The sequence below is a fragment of the Lissotriton vulgaris genome, chromosome 6 (genome assembly GCF_964263255.1).
Source record: "Lissotriton vulgaris chromosome 6, aLisVul1.2, whole genome shotgun sequence".
In the NCBI taxonomy this organism is placed as follows: domain Eukaryota; kingdom Metazoa; phylum Chordata; class Amphibia; order Caudata; family Salamandridae; genus Lissotriton; species Lissotriton vulgaris.
In genome coordinates, this window is record NC_141694.1 from 388632088 (window position 1) to 388651200 (window position 19113).

Here is a 19113-nt window from a genome sequence, read left to right on the forward strand (position 1 = left end):
CATACTTTAGGTAAATCAATATTGACCTGAGAATTTTTCATTAACCAAGGAGGATTCAACTTAGAAGTTGGAATGCGACCACGAAGTAAAACAAAAGGAGAAACCCCCGTAGTACTGTGTGGAGTACAATTATAGTTCCAGATTTTCTTACAAAGAAATTCAGAAATATCCAATCTATTAGCACAGGCAGTTTGAACAGCCTCTTTCAACAAATGGTTTGCTCTTTCAACCAAACCATTTGATGAAGGACTATAGAGGGGAACGAAAGTATGCTTAACATCTGAGCTGTTCAAAAACACATTCAATTCTTTTGAAACAAAGTGTGAACCGTTGTCGGTTACAATTTCATGAGGAGTACCATCAATGAAAAATAAACGTTTCAAAAATAAAATCACAGAAATGGAATCAGGATTCCTAACAAAAGAAAAATAAATCCATTTAGAAAAATAATCAATTGCAACAATTAAATACTTTTTTTAGAATTAAAAATAGCAAACGGGCCGGAGAAATCCAGGGCAATCTTTTCCCAAGGAGCTTCAGCCCACTCCACAGGTATTAGTGGCGAATTGGACAACTTCCAATGCTTGTCAGAGCATAAACATTGTGGACATTGATTGACAAACAATTTAACTTGATTGTCAATACCAGGCCACCAATAAGTTGACTTAATTTTATTAGCAGTGCCAGTGATGCCTGGATGTCCTTCATGTGCTAAGGATATGATGGATTGTCTAATTCCACAAGGTGGAACAAATTTGTCTTGTCTAAATAAAATGTCTAAAGAACAAAAAAGAAGACACGCTTCTGTCTCCATTTAGCTGCACAACCTATTTTTATGAATTTAATGAATTAAATTCGTACACCAAAGTTTCTATTTCTCAAATTTTCACCATTAATTTCTTCATTGCTTTGCTCTATTTTACACTTCAATCCATTATATCCATTTGTTGAATCCTTAAACTCTTGCAAAAACCACAGGAGAATCCTTGTTTCCTTGTACCACGTTTTATTTTCAGTCACCCAATGCTTTTCGGGAATAAGATCCCTTCTTCGGGGGTTTCTAAAGTATAAGAAATACATTCCAATCAATTGAAAGGCACTCATGTTATGCGCTAACACACATTTTAAACACAAGCATTTAACGAGTTGGAGCTAAACAATGTAAAATGGCATCTGCTTATTTTTAAAAAAAGACACTGTAGAGTTGCACTGATTATTTATGAACATTGAAAGTGCTTCTGGTGTTCCCCGTGCTCACCGCTATTCCACCCGATCTTTTAAGCATAATTATTTAAACAACAAATGAAAAGGCTTCTAAGAATGCGTACTCCCCTGCCACCATGAAAGCTGCAGTGCACAGTTATATCTGAAAAATCGCTTACCGTGGCACTAGTTTTCTCAGTCACATAACTACATCTGGGCTGCAGGTTAATTCCACCGCTCTGCTAACTTCAGCTCCCACTGTGAGCTTTGCTCTGTACTACCGTTTGCTCAACTAAATCTCCTTCCAGAATCTGCTGTGTAACCACGTGACCTCCTAATTAGCTTCAGGTTTTTTTCAAACTGCTGTGACCTTCCTATCTCTCATGCTCGCGCTGCTCTGCAGTACTACATCTCCCAAAAACCCTCTGTGTATCGGTCATGAAATACTGCGGTCAGGATTTCTTCCTAACAAAATAAATGCTTCCTTACAATGTAAATGCTACTCTGTAAAACCCAGAAGCTTTTATGAAATACAGTTGATGCAATTAAAACATTTCAGCACTCTTAAGCGTGATGCACATTAGCAACGACTGTGATGTTCATCTGAAAGTCTAAAATCGATGTCTTCAAAGCACTCTCTCATGTGGCTAGGAAACACATCTCCTGAATTTCCAATTTGACAATATCAGTTCCATGTTTCATTTACTCCTCAGGTTTCTTCATTTTTTTCGGGTGCAACCTCTCCGTAAGGGCGAGAAGTTCATTCAGTGAAAGTAGTATGGAAAGATGCACACCTGCTTCATTCATGTTAATCCTAACATTTCTATCGATTTTCTTTTTACTCATTTTCGGCGTGCCAGCTGTATGCGCTTCGCCCATCCGCACTGCAAATGATTAAAGAACAAAAAAGAAGACACGCTTCTGTCTCCATTTAGCTGCACAACCTATTTTTATGAATTTAATTAATTAAATTCGTACACCAAAGTTTCTATTTCTCAAATTTTCACCATTAATTTCTTCATTGCTTTGCTCTATTTTACACTTCAATCCATTATATCCATTTGTTGAATCCTTAAACTCTTGCAAAAACCACAGGAGAATCCTTGTTTCCTTGTACCACGTTTTATTTTCAGTCACCCAATGCATTTCGGGAATAAGATCCCTTCTTTGGGGGTTTCTAAAGTATAAGAAATACATTCCAATCAATTGAAAGGCACTCATGTTATGCGCTAACACACATTTTAAACACAAGCATTTAACGAGTTGGAGCTAAACAATGTAAAATGGCATCTGCTTATTTTTTAAAAAAAGACACTGTAGAGTTGCACTGATTATTTATGAACATTGAAAGTGCTTCTGGTGTTCCCCGTGCTCACCGCTATTCCACCCGATCTTTTAAGCATAATTATTTAAACAACAAATGAAAAGGCTTCTAAGAATGCGTACTCCCCTGCCACCATGAAAGCTGCAGTGCACAGTTATATCTGAAAAATCGCTTACCGTGGCACTAGTTTTCTCAGTCACATAACTACATCTGGGCTGCAGGTTAATTCCAACGCTCTGCTAACTTCAGCTCCCACTGTGAGCTTTGCTCTGTACTACCGTTTGCTCACCTAAATCTCCTTCCAGAATCTGCTGCGTAACCACGTGACCTCCTAATTAGCTTCAGGTTTTTTTCAAACTGCTGTGACCTTCCTATCTCTCATGCTCGCGCTGCTCTGCGGTACTACATCTCCCAAAAACCCTCTGTGTATCGGTCATGAAATACTGCGGTCAGGATTTCTTCCTAACAAAATAAATGCTTCCTTACAATGTAAGTGCTACTCTGTAAAACCCAGAAGCTTTTATGAAATACAGTTGATGCAATTAAAACATTTCAGCACTCTTAAGCGTGATGCACATTAGCAACGACTGTGATGTTCATCTGAAAGTCTAAAATCGATGTTTTCAAAGCACTCTCTCATGTGGCTAGGAAACACATCTCCTGAATTTCCAAGTTGACAATATCAGTTCCATGTTTCATTTACTCCTCAGGTTTCTTCATTTTTTTCGGGTGCAACCTCTCCGTAAGGGCGAGAAGTTCATTCAGTGAAAGTAGTATGGAAAGATGCACACCTGCTTCATTCATGTTAATCCTAACATTTCTATCGATTTTCTTTTTACTCATTTTCGGCGTGCCAGCTGTATGCGCTTCGCCCATCCGCACTGCAAATGATTAAAGAACAAAAAAGAAGACACGCTTCTGTCTCCATTTAGCTGCACAACCTATTTTTATGAATTTAATGAATTAAATTCGTACACCAAAGTTTCTATTTCTCAAATTTTCACCATTAATTTCTTCATTGCTTGGCTCTATTTTACACTTCAATCCATTATATCCATTTGTTGAATCCTTAAACTCTTGCAAAAACCACAGGAGAATCCTTGTTTCCTTGTACCACGTTTTATTTTCAGTCACCCAATGCTTTTCGGGAATAAGATCCCTTCTTCGGGGGTTTCTAAAGTATAAGAAATACATTCCAATCAATTGAAAGGCACTCATGTTATGCGCTAACACACATTTTAAAGACAAGCATTTAACGAGTTGGAGCTAAACAATGTAAAAGGGCATCTGCTTAATTTTAAAAAAAGACACTGTAGATTTGCACTGATTATTTATGAACATTGAAAGTGCTTCTGGTGTTCCCCGTGCTCACCGCTATTCCACCCGATCTTTTAAGCATAATTATTTGAACAACAAATGAAAAGGCTTCTAAGAATGCGTACTCCCCTGCCACCATGAAAGCTGCAGTGCACAGTTATATCTGAAAAATCGCTTACCGTGGCACTAGTTTTCTCAGTCACATAACTACATCTGGGCTGCAGGTTAATTCCACCGCTCTGCTAACTTCAGCTCCCACTGTGAGCTTTGCTCTGTACTACCGTTTGCTCAACTAAATCTCCTTCCAGAATCTGCTGCGTAACCACGTGACCTCCTAATTAGCTTCAGGTTTTTTTCAAACTGCTGTGACCTTCCTATCTCTCATGCTCGCGCTGCTCTGCGGTACTACATCTCCCAAAAACCCTCTGTGTATCGGTCATGAAATATTGCGGTCAGGATTTCTTCCTAACAAAATAAATGCTTCCTTACAATGTAAATGCTACTCTGTAAAACCCAGAAGCTTTTATGAAATACAGTTGATGCAATTAAAACATTTCAGCACTCTTAAGCGTGATGCACATTAGCAACGACTGTGATGTTCATCTGAAAGTCTAAAATAGATGTCTTCAAAGCACTCTCTCATGTGGCTAGGAAACACATCTCCTGAATTTCCAATTTGACAATATCAGTTCCATGTTTCATTTACTCCTCAGGTTTCTTCATTTTTTTCGGGTGCAACCTCTCCGTAAGGGCGAGAAGTTCATTCAGTGAAAGTAGTATGGAAAGATGCACACCTGCTTCATTCATGTTAATCCTAACATTTCTATCGATTTTCTTTTTACTCATTTTCGGCGTGCCAGCTGTATGCGCTTCGCCCATCCGCACTGCAAATGATTAAAGAACAAAAAAGAAGACACGCTTCTGTCTCCATTTAGCTGCACAACCTATTTTTACGAATTTAATTAATTAAATTCGTACACCAAAGTTTCTATTTCTCAAATTTTCACCATTAATTTCTTCATTGCTTTGCTCTATTTTACACTTCAATCCATTATATCCATTTGTTGAATCCTTAAACTCTTGCAAAAACCACAGGAGAATCCTTGTTTCCTTGTACCACGTTTTATTTTCAGTCACCCAATGCATTTCGGGAATAAGATCCCTTCTTCGGGGGTTTCTAAAGTATAAGAAATACATTCCAATCAATTGAAAGGCACTCATGTTATGCGCTAACACACATTTTAAACACAAGCATTTAACGAGTTGGAGCTAAACAATGTAAAATGGCATCTGCTTATTTTTAAAAAAAAGACACTGTAGAGTTGCACTGATTATTTATGAACATTGAAAGTGCTTCTGGTGTTCCCCGTGCTCACCGCTATTCCACCCGATCTTTTAAGCATAATTATTTAAACAACAAATGAAAAGGCTTCTAAGAATGCGTACTCCACTGCCACCAAGAAATAGGTTGTGCAGCTAAATGGAGACAGAAGCGTGTCTTCTTTTTTGTTCTTTAATCATTTGCAGTGCGGATGGGCGAAGCGCATACAGCTGGCACGCCGAAAATGAGTAAAAAGAAAATCGATAGAAATGTTAGGATTAACATGAATGAAGCAGGTGTGCATCTTTCCATACTACTTTCACTAAATAAAATGTCACCAGAAACAGACAACTCAGATGCAACTTGTGCATAATGTTTTTCCTCCATGGACATACTCCTATCCATAGGCCAACCTTTAATTAAAAATCTTTTAACATTCTGTAGGCAAGAATCTTTCTCCATGCCTTGCAACCAATCTTGTTTAGTGATTTTAAAATCTTGAAGTGCATCATCAATGGAAAAAACACATTCAAGATCAGAATTGACTGACCCATGCATTGGTAAAGGAATGCGTGATAAACAATCTCCACGGATGTTTTTACCTCCCGGCAGATACTTAATTTCAAAATTGAATTCTTGGAGACATGCCAGTAATCTAACTAAACGAGAGGAAGCTCTATTAGAAGAACTTTCACCAAGCATGTAAATCAAAGGCTTATGGTCTGTGTACAATTGAAATCTTGTCCCCCCAAATATACATTCTGAACTTTTCTACAGACCACGAACACGCCAATGCCTCTCGCTCGATCGTACTATAGTTAACTTCAGCGGATGTTAAAGAACGTGAAGCAAAGGCAATAGTGCACTCTTCGCCTTTGATCATTTGACTAAGAACGGCACCCAATCCCCGGGAACTAGCATCTACTGTAATGATACTCTGTACACCATGAAAAAATGGTTTGATAGCAGGAGCAGAGAGAATCATGTCTTTAATCGAATCAAAAGCAACTTGAGATTCTGTAGACCAAATATATTTAGCATGCTTTTTCAAAAGGTCTCTAAGAGGTTGAACAACCAAGGCATAGCCCTTGACAAAACGAGCATAATACTCACTTAATCCAAGAAACGCCCTCAATGAGTCTTTGTCTAATGGACAAGGAGCATTCTTAATAGCCTCTAAAAGTGAAGACTTAGGTTTAATTCCTTCTTTAGATAGATTGTTGCCCAAATAATCAACTTCATTAGCTAAAAATCTGCATTTCTTTTTGTTGACAGTAAGTCCATGATTTTGAAAGGTTTTCAAGACATTCTCAATTAAAATATAGTGTTGATCTAAAGATTCAGAATGTACTAAAATATCGTCTTGGAATGCTTGAATTCCAGGACAATTATTGAAAATACTATCCATAAACCTCTGAAAAATACTAGCTGCAGAAGCAAGGCCGAACGGAAGTCTTTTATACATGTAAACACCAAAAGGTGTTACAAAGGTTGTCAAAGGTTGGGACACTTTAGATAATGGAATCTGATGATATGCAGAACGCAAATCAATAGTTGAAAAATATTTGCTACAACCAATATTAGCTAGCATATCATGAATCTTTGGCAGAGGATGCACGTCAACAACAATGTTACGATTAAGAACTCGAAGGTCTGCACACAAACGAATCTCACCAGATGGTTTTCGTGCTACGACGGCAGCAGAAACCCATTCTGATGAATCAACAGGACAAATAATGTCCTGAGCAATCAAAGATTCAATGTGTTTCCTCAAATCTTGTTTAACTGATAGAGGAACAGGGCGCACTTTTTGAATGACAGGGCAAACCTTTTCCTTCAATTTTATGGTATGCTCAAAGTTTTTTACTAAACGAATTCTCTCATCAAAAACATCTTTGTACTTTTCTAAAACATTGCACAAAATAGGATCATTGCAATTATCTAGAATAGCAAAAATCGGTAGATCGCCTAAAGCAAATGGGTTCAGGATGGCCTGGCTTTAAAATAATCCCAAGCCTAGCTTGATCCTGCCAACCCAAAATATCTCTTCCATTAAGTGCTACATAGATCTTGGTGTAAATTATTCTTCCTTTAAAGTCAATATTATCAGGGAAATAACCACGCATGGTTATATCAAACCCACCAAAGGCTTTAGGATTCACATCGGTTGGAAATAATTTTGTATTATCCCAAGAACTTTGAAAAGTATGTTCATCTAAGATAGTAATCGGTGATCCCGAATCTGCCATAACTTGTATACTTTGCACACCAATTGAAATTTTACAAATTGGACCTGTTCAAAAACCTTTTTTCCACTTGAATGGTTAGAAACAACATTAACATTACTATTATCATTTGTTGCCTGCGAAACATTACAAACAGCTGAGGAAGAGGCATTCTGTTCAGCTAAAATTTTAGATGAAACAACTGAACATTCGATGCTTTTTGCAATAACTATAACCTCATCCAAAGTCAGATTTTTGCAAGTTAAAATTCGCTCTTGAATCTTTTTGTTGAAGCAATTGAAAACCAATTGATCACGCAGAGCAGTTTCAAGATAAGTACCAAAGTCGCATTTTGAGGCAAGGACACGCAAAGTTGCTAAATAATCTTCTATGGACTCCTCTTGTGACTGTTTCCTCTTAAAGAAAACGTGACGTTCAACCATGACAGATGGATCATCTTTAAATTGTTTACCAAGGCGAGTTAAAGCTTCAGTATATACATTCCAAGTGTCATCATCTACTGGAGTCTGAACAACAGCTAAATTATCAAATAATTGTTGTCCTGCATCTCCCAAATGATTAAAAAGAATAGCCCTTTTCCTTGAAGGAGGATAATCCAAAGCATCTATTGCCTCCAAGTAATTAGTAAAAACACGTAACCATTTATGCCAGGGTGTAGGAGGCTTGCCAGGAGCAACTAAAAATGATGGAGGTGCAACAATTCCGCTGTTATTGTTATTAGAAGAAGCCATGTAGAAGAAGCAAAAATATCTTACTTGTATAGAAATGAATCGGTATAAAAATCCACTGCAACCGATCGTTTTCGTTTCCGTTGAATACATTTTTTTTAAATATTATCGCGTTGTAAAGATCTCCTTATTGTTGAAATGAAAAGAAAACAAAGCGCGATATGTATTTTTGTTGTACAAAATGGCCGCCGACGTGATTAGCGTAATGACGTTCAGGTGTAATCCAATTAATTAAGACGTCTGTTGATACACTGATCTTCAAAGGTGAATATTAAATTAAAATGAAACTCACAGTTCAGGATCCCAAAAACGCTGAGAAATGGTAGAGAAACAATTTCTTGATTTCTCCGTTTTTTTAAGCTTAAAAAAATCTTTGAATCTTTGAAAATATCGATAAAATCCTTACTGTCGGTGGGTCTGAAGTATTTAAAGATGCAGAACTCTTGAAAATCGTCGCCAATAAATGTAGTAAGCTCTTCTGATGATTAAATCCAGGAGGACAAATGTATATATTATAATTTGAAGTTTTAATCATGGAGTAAATAACCCACGACCAGTAACATGAGATTACAGGCTCATAATGACACTAACATCACATCACACCATTCTAAGAACATAAGATAGAACATTAGAGATACATTCCTTAAAGCAACCAAGTATTATTAAATACAGTACATACTACAGATGACAACTCAGGGGCTTGGTGTCTCCTCTCACAACCTCTGTTTTTCTTAACTCCTACTAGACCAGAACTGACAGCAAGGCCCCAAGTAATGAAAGGTGGCAGGTTTCGCTCTTCCCTTACTCTTTCACCTTCAGACTTTGATCCATGTGAGCCCAGCATTAATTAATCACATTGATAGGTTTGCACAGGGCTAACCTCCCAGGTACATGGGTCGGAAAGAGTCACTCACTCCCTGCCTCCTCTCAGGTGTTTCACTGAATGAAGTGACCCATTGTGGGCACACCAACATGGGTAAGAGTTAGTCACCCCTGCCTCCTCCTAGGTGGTGATCTGCCTGGTCTGGCCCTCTGTGGCTACACTTCCCTGTGCTGTGGAGTTGCACAGGTGGCTAAGTGTAATTCACACCTGCCTCCACCTAGATGGTGTCCTGCCCGGCATGGCCCTGTGTGGCACACTGCCTTTTACTGTGTAGGTGCAGAAGTGGGAAAGAGTCAGTCATCCCATCCCTCCTCCTGGACAACGGCCTGACTGTACTGGCCCCAGTGTAGGCATACTGACCTGGGCCTTGCTGGTTCAGAGTTGGGTAAGTGTCACTCACCCCTGCCTCCTACTGTGTATATTACCCTGTCTGATCTAGACCTGTATGGGCACACTGCTCTGACCTGTGCTGGTGCACTCTCTAAGCCACCCTACTCTTAACCACTGCACTATATGCCAATGTACTCAACACAACTGCACTTTGTACCTGCACTCTACCCCAGTGCACTCTACTCTGCATCACTGTACTCTATGCCACTGCTCTCTACGCCACTCTACTCTACTCCACTCTACATCACTGCACTCTGACACTCTACTCTGCAACACAGCATTCTCTGCCACTGAACTCTATGCCACCCCACCCTGCACTACTCTGCTCAATGCTACTCCACTCTACACCATTGCACTCTGTCAATGCACTCTACAGCACTGTGCCCTACTCTGCACCACTCTGTGCTACTAAACTCTACACCACTCTATGCTACTATACTCTGCACAACTCTATGCCACTGCACTCTAGACTCTACTCAGCACTCTATGCTACTTGACTCTACTCTGCTTCACTACCCTCTGCATCACTCAGTTCTACATCACTCCACCCTGCACCACTCCACTCTGCTCCACTCCGCGCCACTGCATTCTGTGCCACTGCACCCTACTACGCACCACTCTAATCTACACCACCGCGTTCTATGAAGCTGAATTGTACACCACTGAATTAAATGCTAAGGCACTCTACGCCACTATACTCTTCAACACTCTTCACCAATGCACTCAACACCAGTCCACTCTACTGCTGCCACTCCAGTGTATGCCACTCTTCCCGACTCCACACTATGCCACTCCAATATACAACACTCTCTGCCACTCCACAACAGTTTACTCCTCTCTTCGCCATTTCGTTCTGGGACATTCCTTGTCACTCTCCTGTATGTCACTAACTTTAAGCCATGCCAAACAGCAGCTACGCTGGTGTACAATGTCGCTAAAACACATTCTCCAAGCCAGTAGTGCTTGCAAAGGCGCTACCTATTGGCTTTGCCAATGCTCATTTTATTTTGAGGCTTATATAAGCAACAATATATTTTCCCACCACATTTTGGCCACCTGCTTCATGTGACAGGCAATCATTAGGAAAGGATTAGTGGGGCAAAAAGCAGAAATAAGGCTTCCAATTCAGTTGAGTGAACTATTCCTCAGGGACTGTTAAGTAGAGCTTTAGGGTCCTCCAACACTGATAACCCTTCATTAATTGTTCATCGCATGATACAATTGTTGACCCCTGCTATATGCAATATAATTTATTTCCTTGGGTTTCATTGTGCGCTCTGGAAATCACGTATGAAAATCTCAGTTTATCATTAAATGTGTTGCTTTTTAATGTGACCTTCTATTGCATTAGTGTCTATCTGCCATGGATGCCAAAGTGGGGAACTATGATGTGGAGCCTCTATGTAATTTAGACTGTGCGGTCAGTATGCAGCTTATTCTACTTGTACGCTTCCCCCTTTCATTTTTTTAGAACTTAAATCACGCAGTTGCCCAAGACTGGACGCTTGGTTTGCAGAAACTCATCCTAAAGAAAGAGGATGAAATCCGAGCTGCAGATCGCTGCAGAATCCAGCTGCAGCTCCCTGGCAAGCCAGACAAGTTAGTCACACTTTATTTTCCTAATGCACAGTTTGGCATGAAAATAAATGTAGTGGATGATGCAAAACAGTTCACATGAGGATTTAATTATTTCTGTATGCTTTTTTTGTATTGTGGCAGATCTGGCCGGCCAACCTTCTTCACTGGTATTTTCAATACGTGTTCCCCTGGCAGTAAACAGTCTTGGATCAACAATTTACAGATGGCAAAACTTGCTCTGGGTAAGATGTAATTGTCTTATGGTGGGTAAAATATACTGTAATAAGTTCCTTAGGGTACATCCATTGATTCATATTTAAACAATATTCATAATCATTTGAAAGTTACCTTTTTTGTTTTGTGGAAACGACTGACAACACAAGGAAATGAATGACCAAGAACGGTCACATAAAGTAATAGCAAATCTCGCACCAATTTTTTGTGACCAATCTATAATTTTGCAATGTAGCCTGAGGACGAATAGGTCACGTTGCAGGATCTCCAGCCTTAAGGCGACGCAGAATGACCTGGCTAATGAATATTAATTAGGCAGGTCACTATGTGCGATTGGGGGTAATCATAGGGAAGGTGGCCTACAAGAAACAGCAAACGACCATCCCTTTGTCTGCATTTTTAAAAAGGAATCTTTTTTTAAACAGCCCATCATTCTTAAAGGAACTTGTGCTTCTTTGAAAGTAAAAAACAAGATTCCCGTTTGGGGAAAACACTGGGGGCAGTAGGCTTTGGTCAGAGGCGGCTGGTGACATTTGAAAGTGGTAGGGCGTGAAAGGTTGTGATGAGTGACCTATGGCCACCAAGCACAGGGAATCGAGTAACACTGTCATAAACAAGGTTTCAACTTATTAGCACTAGTACCCAAATATCCAAGTAGTATGCAACTGAAAAGTGAACTGTCAACCTTAGTGAACCATTCTCCATTTTTTAAATTCATCAAACTAATATGTTCGTTATTTCAAAAATCCTTAAACTGCAGTGAAAATTAGGATTTCCTTTAATTAATCATAAACATGGGGAATGTTGGAGCTAGGAGTCTCATTTATATAAGCTCTGCAAATGAAAAAAAAACGGGCACCAATTTATTGCAATGATATTGACTCGTTCTTCTCCTGCCACACTTCTGTTGTTGTTAAAATGCTAACAAGGGTTATATTTAAGCGCAAGGAAGCTCGTTTAAAAGGCCAGAGAAGATGTCGTTCCACAAAAAAAAGGGACATTTTTTTCAGTTATCGGATCCTTTCAACAGAGTGCAACAACAACAAAATGCCCACTCTGCACCACTTAACAGGCTATCACAGTGTACAGTTCAGATGTTAAAATCTGTGTAATTCCGTCACATTACATGTCCCTGGCCGTCACATGATCTGAAATAAAATCCTTTTACATCGAAGGCTGCCTTCTTGACAGATGACACTCAAAGGCTTTTAAATTGCACATTTTCTTTCACACACATGTTAACAACATCTGCTCTTCCTGCCTCCTACTCTACGGGCGCTGCAGGTCCTTTCTCTGTACACAGCACAGGAAAGGAGCGTGATTAAATATCATAGCAGTTCCAAATTCCAATGCCATGATTTATGATTATAGTGCTGGCCCTAACATTTTAAACTAAATGTGAGGCTGCTGTAGCCCAAAGTGGAGCACATAGTACACTTTCACTGAGTAAGTGAGGGACTCCATCTTTCCCCTGGCATACTTTTTGAAGTGCGAACACCAAGGTTTTTTTTTCTTTTTTCACAAAGAAATCAGAAGCCAAACACAAAACGCGATCAACAGAGCAATTAGAAACGTTTTACATTAACGTATGCACCCCAGCACTCCAGCACTGCAGAGCCCAGGGTCGCTTGACCCCCAGCACTCACGTGATGTCCCGGGTCACTGCTCCCAGGCCCTTCCGGAGGCCACCAAACAACATTACAACAAATATATTTAAAATAAAATAGTAAACTTACTTAGAGTCCGGAGACTCCGTCCCGATTCCTGCCGTCCTCATTTTCAAGTCCTGCAGGCAGCACGTCATCAGGAAGGCTGCGCGGCAGGCAGCCTCCCTCTCCACCGCCGCGTTTTTGATTGGTGCGGCCGGCTGCCCCAGGCTACGTCATTTTCTCTCTGTATACAGAGAGAACAGGGAGAACGGCCTCAGGCTGCCCAAACAGTCAGTATTAACAACAGTGGGCAAGCCACTCCCCCAAGCCACTCCCCCCTGCCCTCGAGTAACACTCACACTCTAAACCAGGAAGTTCTGCTTTCTCGCCGTGCGAGAAGGCAGAAACAATGGTAGTTATATTACGGCAATAAATTCACTACCATTTGTTTCTGCCTTCTCGCACGGCGAGAAAGCAGGGGGGGGCGGCGCCCAAACGCCCCCATGGAGGAATCGCCACTGGCTGTGGTGCACTGGCTCTGCTTCCCCAGAAATCAGCCAACACCATTTCCAAAAGGGAACGTGTCCCTTTGGCAAGTAAGTTACCATCTTCTTTGAGGTGTTGGTAACTGTTCGATGGTTTATGACCACAATTACAGTATAAAATTATTGGTACATGCCATACAGAATCTCAGTTAGTGGACACCCGTTTCACGCTCCTTCCTAACTGTGGAACATTGGGATCACTAAACCCATTTTGCGAGTGGTAAATGAGTTTAATAGGTACCAAAAACAATTTAGGAATTGCAAACCATAGCATATTGCCAATTTCAAGGTTCTTAACAGCATCTTGCTATTTAGGTTTCGCCTACGCAGTGTGCATGCGCTGCATAGGCAAAAAGATCTTTTGTTATCGGTACAGCTTATCAGCCAAAAACGTGCACGCGCTCCATTGCCTTTAATGGCAAAGCGTGCACGTGTGGCGATTCACTTGCGGGAACAAGCGCCACCATATGGTAGCAATTATCGCTCCCACAAGTGAATCGCGCAGGCCCCCCACCTCCCCCTGCTGCCGCGCAAGCTTGTGCTTGTAATTTAGGATGTCAGTCGGTTTTTCTTCGATCGCCCACACATGGAACCCCTACTTGTTGATTACGATTTGCTTAAAATGATGCATAGCCAATGAGCAACATTCAATATAGTTTTCATCTGCTAAATCATCTTTGGCTGCATTTTTTTTGGAGTTGGAACGATTTGGCTCCCCTTATAAAAACAAAAAAAATACATATCTAGTGAATCCGAGGGAAAAACTTGCCAATAATACATGTTCGCCCCGTTCATTGATCGCAGTCTTCATTGCAAGAACGTGTCACGATTGTTTGCTTTCTGCCCCATAGTCCCTGAAAGCTGTCTCCACCCCGTCCCTGAAGGAACATTATATGGCCACCTCCATCGTCTGCCTACCCCATTCCTCTCAGTGATGTCCTCTCTTCGTTTGTTTTGTCTTACCAGCTTTATACTTTTAAGACCTAGGCTGCTTCTTTCTCCTTTCCAACTAACTTTCTCTCTCCATCTCCAGAAATGAATATTCAGCTGTGTCACTATTGTTTCCACTGGGTGGCGCTACTATCCCTCGTGCTATATTCATCAGAAAATGGAGAGCGTGTATTTCCCTTCTTTATCAGCACCAAAGCCCCTACTAGATTCAATCCATTTACTTCCTAACTGATCATCCCACCCCTGCCAGAAATCTTGGAAATCTCTTTAACCCATTCATGACTCTTTCAACACCATCATTCATAGCCACTGCAGCACATTAGATCTTCTAAGACCCGTCACTACATTCTATTCCACACTGGGCTAGAGCAGTGATCAACAGTCCGTAAACTAGACTCCTGCAATAGCCTACTGGCGAGCCTCCCCGCTGCTATTTCCCCCAACTGGAAAAGGTTGATACCGTGTTGTGAATGTCTAGTGCAGATATATGTAATTAATACTTGCTTCCGCGTGCGAATGTAATAAGAGGTCGCATTACTGGAATGTACCAAGGAAGTCATTCAAGCCCGCTCAGACCAATCCCGGCTCTTCTGCCATGCTGGGTAATAGCATGAGAGCAGCATCTGTATTGGGTGGGGAAGGAGAGCAGAGGAGCACAGAGGTGGTGGGAGCAGAGGAGCACAGAGGCGGCGTCCAGCAGCAGCAGGTAATTGTGTTTATTCTTTTTAGTATTTCCCCCCCCCCCCCCCCTGCGCTTCCCACCAAGATTTAGTGGCAGCAGCCGCCACTGCAGCTTTCCTCCATCCCTGTTAGGCACCACTTTTTGTAGGACTTCTACCTTGACTAGAATCTTTTAACTCTGTTATTCTCTGGCTGACGCTTTCTCCCATGTTCCATACACTCAAGTCTCTCCCCTCCTGTCCACTGTATTGTGTATTGTGACACTACACTAAACTAAACTGAATAATTAATTTGAGATACAAAAGTAGGCAAGTGTTACTGCTTTTTAAGGCCTTTCATTGATAATTTTGCATCGCACCAAAGATGAGCTGTTTTAGAAATGTATCTCATTATTATGAACATAACTGCAGCTGTGTTCTAGATCTGCTCACACTGAACAAATAGTGGAGAGCGTTGAGATGTCACATACAAACTCTGCCGACCTGCCACTACCCAAAAATGTAAAGTAGACAGCTATGAATGTGAAGTGTGCCACATGCTTCCACGGGAGGAGGCTGAGGGCCCATTGACTAGAATGGATTCAGGACTGGGAGTAGAAGGAACAAGCATTGGCATAGCCAATAGGTCTCGCTTTTGGAAACTTATTAGTGTTTAGTTATGCAGTACAATATCCTTGGTGCTACAATATTAGCTGTTGCATGTCTAAACACTAATAAAGTTCCAAAGGCGAGACCTATTCGCTATGCCAATGCTTGTTTTCTTTCTGTTCACCTCTTTCAAAATGTGCTTACCACCAACTCATCATTGTAGATACTCATTATCAGCCTAAGCATATGACATTCTTCCTTTTCGATATATGCACATCAAAAATGCAATGACTTTACGTGAATTATTCTTATTAGGTGCATAGTCAGCAATCCCAAGTTACTAACATAAACATTAATATTTGGCGCTAAAGAGAAATATATAGAAACCGGAATCATTTGGCATAACTTTATTAAAAAATATGTCATCCATGATGTACAGAACCCAGACTTTACGAAGCTGTAGAAGCACAATACAAATTAAGCAACAGATAACTTAGCCTAAAGAACACGTCTCTTTTGGGAAAAATAATTTGATGGTGAATTTGGTGCAGAAGTTAGTTACCAGTTGTTTTAGAAGATGAAATTTAAGAGTCGGAGCTGGACTGGTTAAACATGCTTTAGACACACCAGTGGTTTTCTAGCGAACTAAGGGCAATGAAACTGTCACACCGTCAGAAGGAGAGAAAGTTGAGAGCACACTACTCTCCGGGAGACAAGCTCCTCTTTAAAAAAGAGCAGGAAAATGACAAAAAAGCTATTAAGGCAGCAAAAGTGGAGTATTTTTTCTTGAGGATTCTGAACTCCACAAACCGATCGAGAGAGATTTTCTCGATTGTGAACGAGCTGTCCAATGCCGACAGAGTCTCGCCTAAACCTACTCCTACCCAGGAGCTATGTGACGAGCTGAACACCTTTTTCCTGCATAAAATAGCGACAATCAAATCCAGTATTTTGTGTTCCCCATTAACTGAACCCCCATTAGATACATTTATGAACACTTCACTGCTAGAACAGTTTCCTATAATTAGTCCCCAGACACTTCTTCTGCTGGCCAAAGTAAAATCAGGATCTCCACGGGACTGCTGTCCTCCGAACATCCGGAGGGAAATTTTTTCCAACTTCCCTCAGTGTGCCCTGTCTTTCCTGAATGCCTCACTGTCACAGGGCTGTGTCCCTAAATCATTTAAAGACGCAATAGTGGTCCCCCTGGTAAAAAAACCTGGTGCAGATCCATCAAACCCCGCCAACTACCGTCCAATTTCCTTACTCCTGTACTTGGCCATGGTACTGGAGGCACATGTGGCCAAGTGTATGTCTGACTTTATAGAACAGCCTGGACATCTGGACTCCCACCAAGCGGGCTTTCGCCCAGGCCATTCTACGGAAGCAGTCATCCTGGCAGTACTAGATGACCTACGTAGGAAGGCGGACTCTGGAATCCCCCAGGCACTGGTCCTTTTGGATTTGTCCGCCGTGTTCGACACGGTGGACCATAAGATTCTGGTGGATCGTGTCGGGCAGGCTGGCATCCAGGGCTGGGCCATGGAGTGGATTATGTCCTTCTTGGAGGGCCGGACACAGGCAGTGCGCCTGGCTAATTTTACAGCACCCAGGTCGAATATTACCTGTGGGGTACCTCAGGGCTCCTCCCTGTCCCCCCACCTATTCAACCTGTACCTTCTCCCCCTGATTAAAGCACTAAAAAAGAGAAATGTGACCACAGTCAATTATGTGGATGACTTGCAACTATCTTTTACCATAGACAGCTCTCCTGATTCTATCACTAACTTTCAGGAAACTATGTTGTACATCCACCATTGGATGGATCACAGTCACTTGAAGCTCAATCCTGGGAAGACGGAGGTGCTGCTGATAGGTGGCAGCCACGTCTTCTGGGGCCCCCATTACTGGCCAGCTGAGCTGGGGCCATACCCTAAACCCTCCACCTCTGTAAAAAGCTTGGGGGTAACTATAGACAGCGATCTTTCCCTGAATACCCAAATAGGGACAGTGGTCTCAAAATGCTTCTTTCAATTACGAAAGATCCAGAAGATACACCATCTGCTTACTCACGCAGCATTGATACAGGTGGTGATGGGGTTGGTATTGTCTAACCTAGACTATGCTAACTCCATCTACCTAGGGCTCCCTTCCTGCCAGATAAAGAGGCTTCAACTTGTACAGAATCAGGCCGCAAGACTGATTTATCAGCAGCCCAAGTGGCATTCTGCCAGTCCTCTTATAAAAAAGCTACACTGGCTCCCATTGCTTCAACGATCCACTTTCAAGACAGCGTGTCTAACATTTAAGTCTCTAAACCGTCACAGCCCTATATTCATTAATAACCTGATATCCAGATACACTCCTATTCGGGACCTACGCTCCAAATATCAAAACCTGTTAGTCAGTCCGAAGTTCAAGCGGAAACGATATGGTGGTTGCCATTTTGACTCTTGGCCCCACAGCTGTGGAACTCAGTCCCACCGGAGCTCCGGTCCTGCTCTGACTTACTTCGGTTTAGGAAGCCTCTTAAGACATGGTTATTCACACAGGCTCATGAATAAGTCCTTCCTCGGTATGCGACCAGCTTAGAATAGCGCCATGAAACCTTGGTCTACTTGCGCTTTATAAATTTGTTATAACATAACATAACATAACCTAGTGACTATGTTCGTTAGCTAACACCTCAAAAAACATGGAATAAAATATTGCATTATTTACAGGATCAGCTACAGCCGTCACCTGCCCATCTGCTAGATCTGCAATCAGTAAAGAGGATGACCATGTACACAGATCATTGGGCGTACAGCACCCATGACTGTGGAATGCCCTTACTCTCTTCTTGGGATTCGGACCCATCTACTGACAGTTAAGGAAACTTCTCAAGGCTGACCTTTTGAGCCATGTTTGTTTATAACTGACCTCCTCGCTGACCCCAGGTCATGATCGAAGAAGATTGTTCAGAGGCTCATCACTTGCGTTTGGACTCTTAACAACCCAAGTGTCATCCTGTGTACAGTCAATTCTCTTGGAATTCTCAAGTAATCGAAAGGTTATTATATACCCCATTAACTCTGCAAGAAATCTGGATTCTGGTATTGATGGTAGCAATGAAGTAGCTTGATATCCACATTTGATCTGAGCTCCAGCGGGTCTTTCTTTAATTGAAATAATATAGAATTTTAAACAATTATGTTGAAGCCCAAATCAAATTATGCTGTTTTTCCAATTTGAGTGAATAACTCAAATAATCTTGAAAATAAAGTAACAGAAAAAGCACTCTGGGTCGACCAGATAGAAGTAGTATGAACCGTGATAAAACTGGTCACAGAAGAGATTTAACGAAATAGTAAAAGGACACCACTCATGCTGGACAAACATAGGCACACCAAATTGCGGTCAAATGTACATGACGAAAATGAGCACAAGTATTCTTGAAGTAACTGAACTTGAAAGCAGCAGGTAAATGAAACATT

At 41.3% G+C, this 19113-nt stretch overlaps 1 protein-coding gene across 3 annotated transcripts in view; it reads left to right on the plus strand.

The window, feature by feature from the left end:
* The window catches only part of ARHGEF10 (Rho guanine nucleotide exchange factor 10), an 888980-nt gene that overhangs the window by 479175 nt on the left and 390692 nt on the right, over positions 1-19113 (plus strand). For all 3 annotated transcript variants that reach the window (XM_086926411.1, XM_086926413.1, XM_086926412.1), the window contains 2 exons: positions 10884-11011; positions 11132-11232. In XM_086926411.1, coding sequence (XP_086782537.1) covers positions 10884-11011; positions 11132-11232 — 229 coding nt within the window. The remainder of the gene's footprint in view (positions 1-10883; positions 11012-11131; positions 11233-19113) is intronic.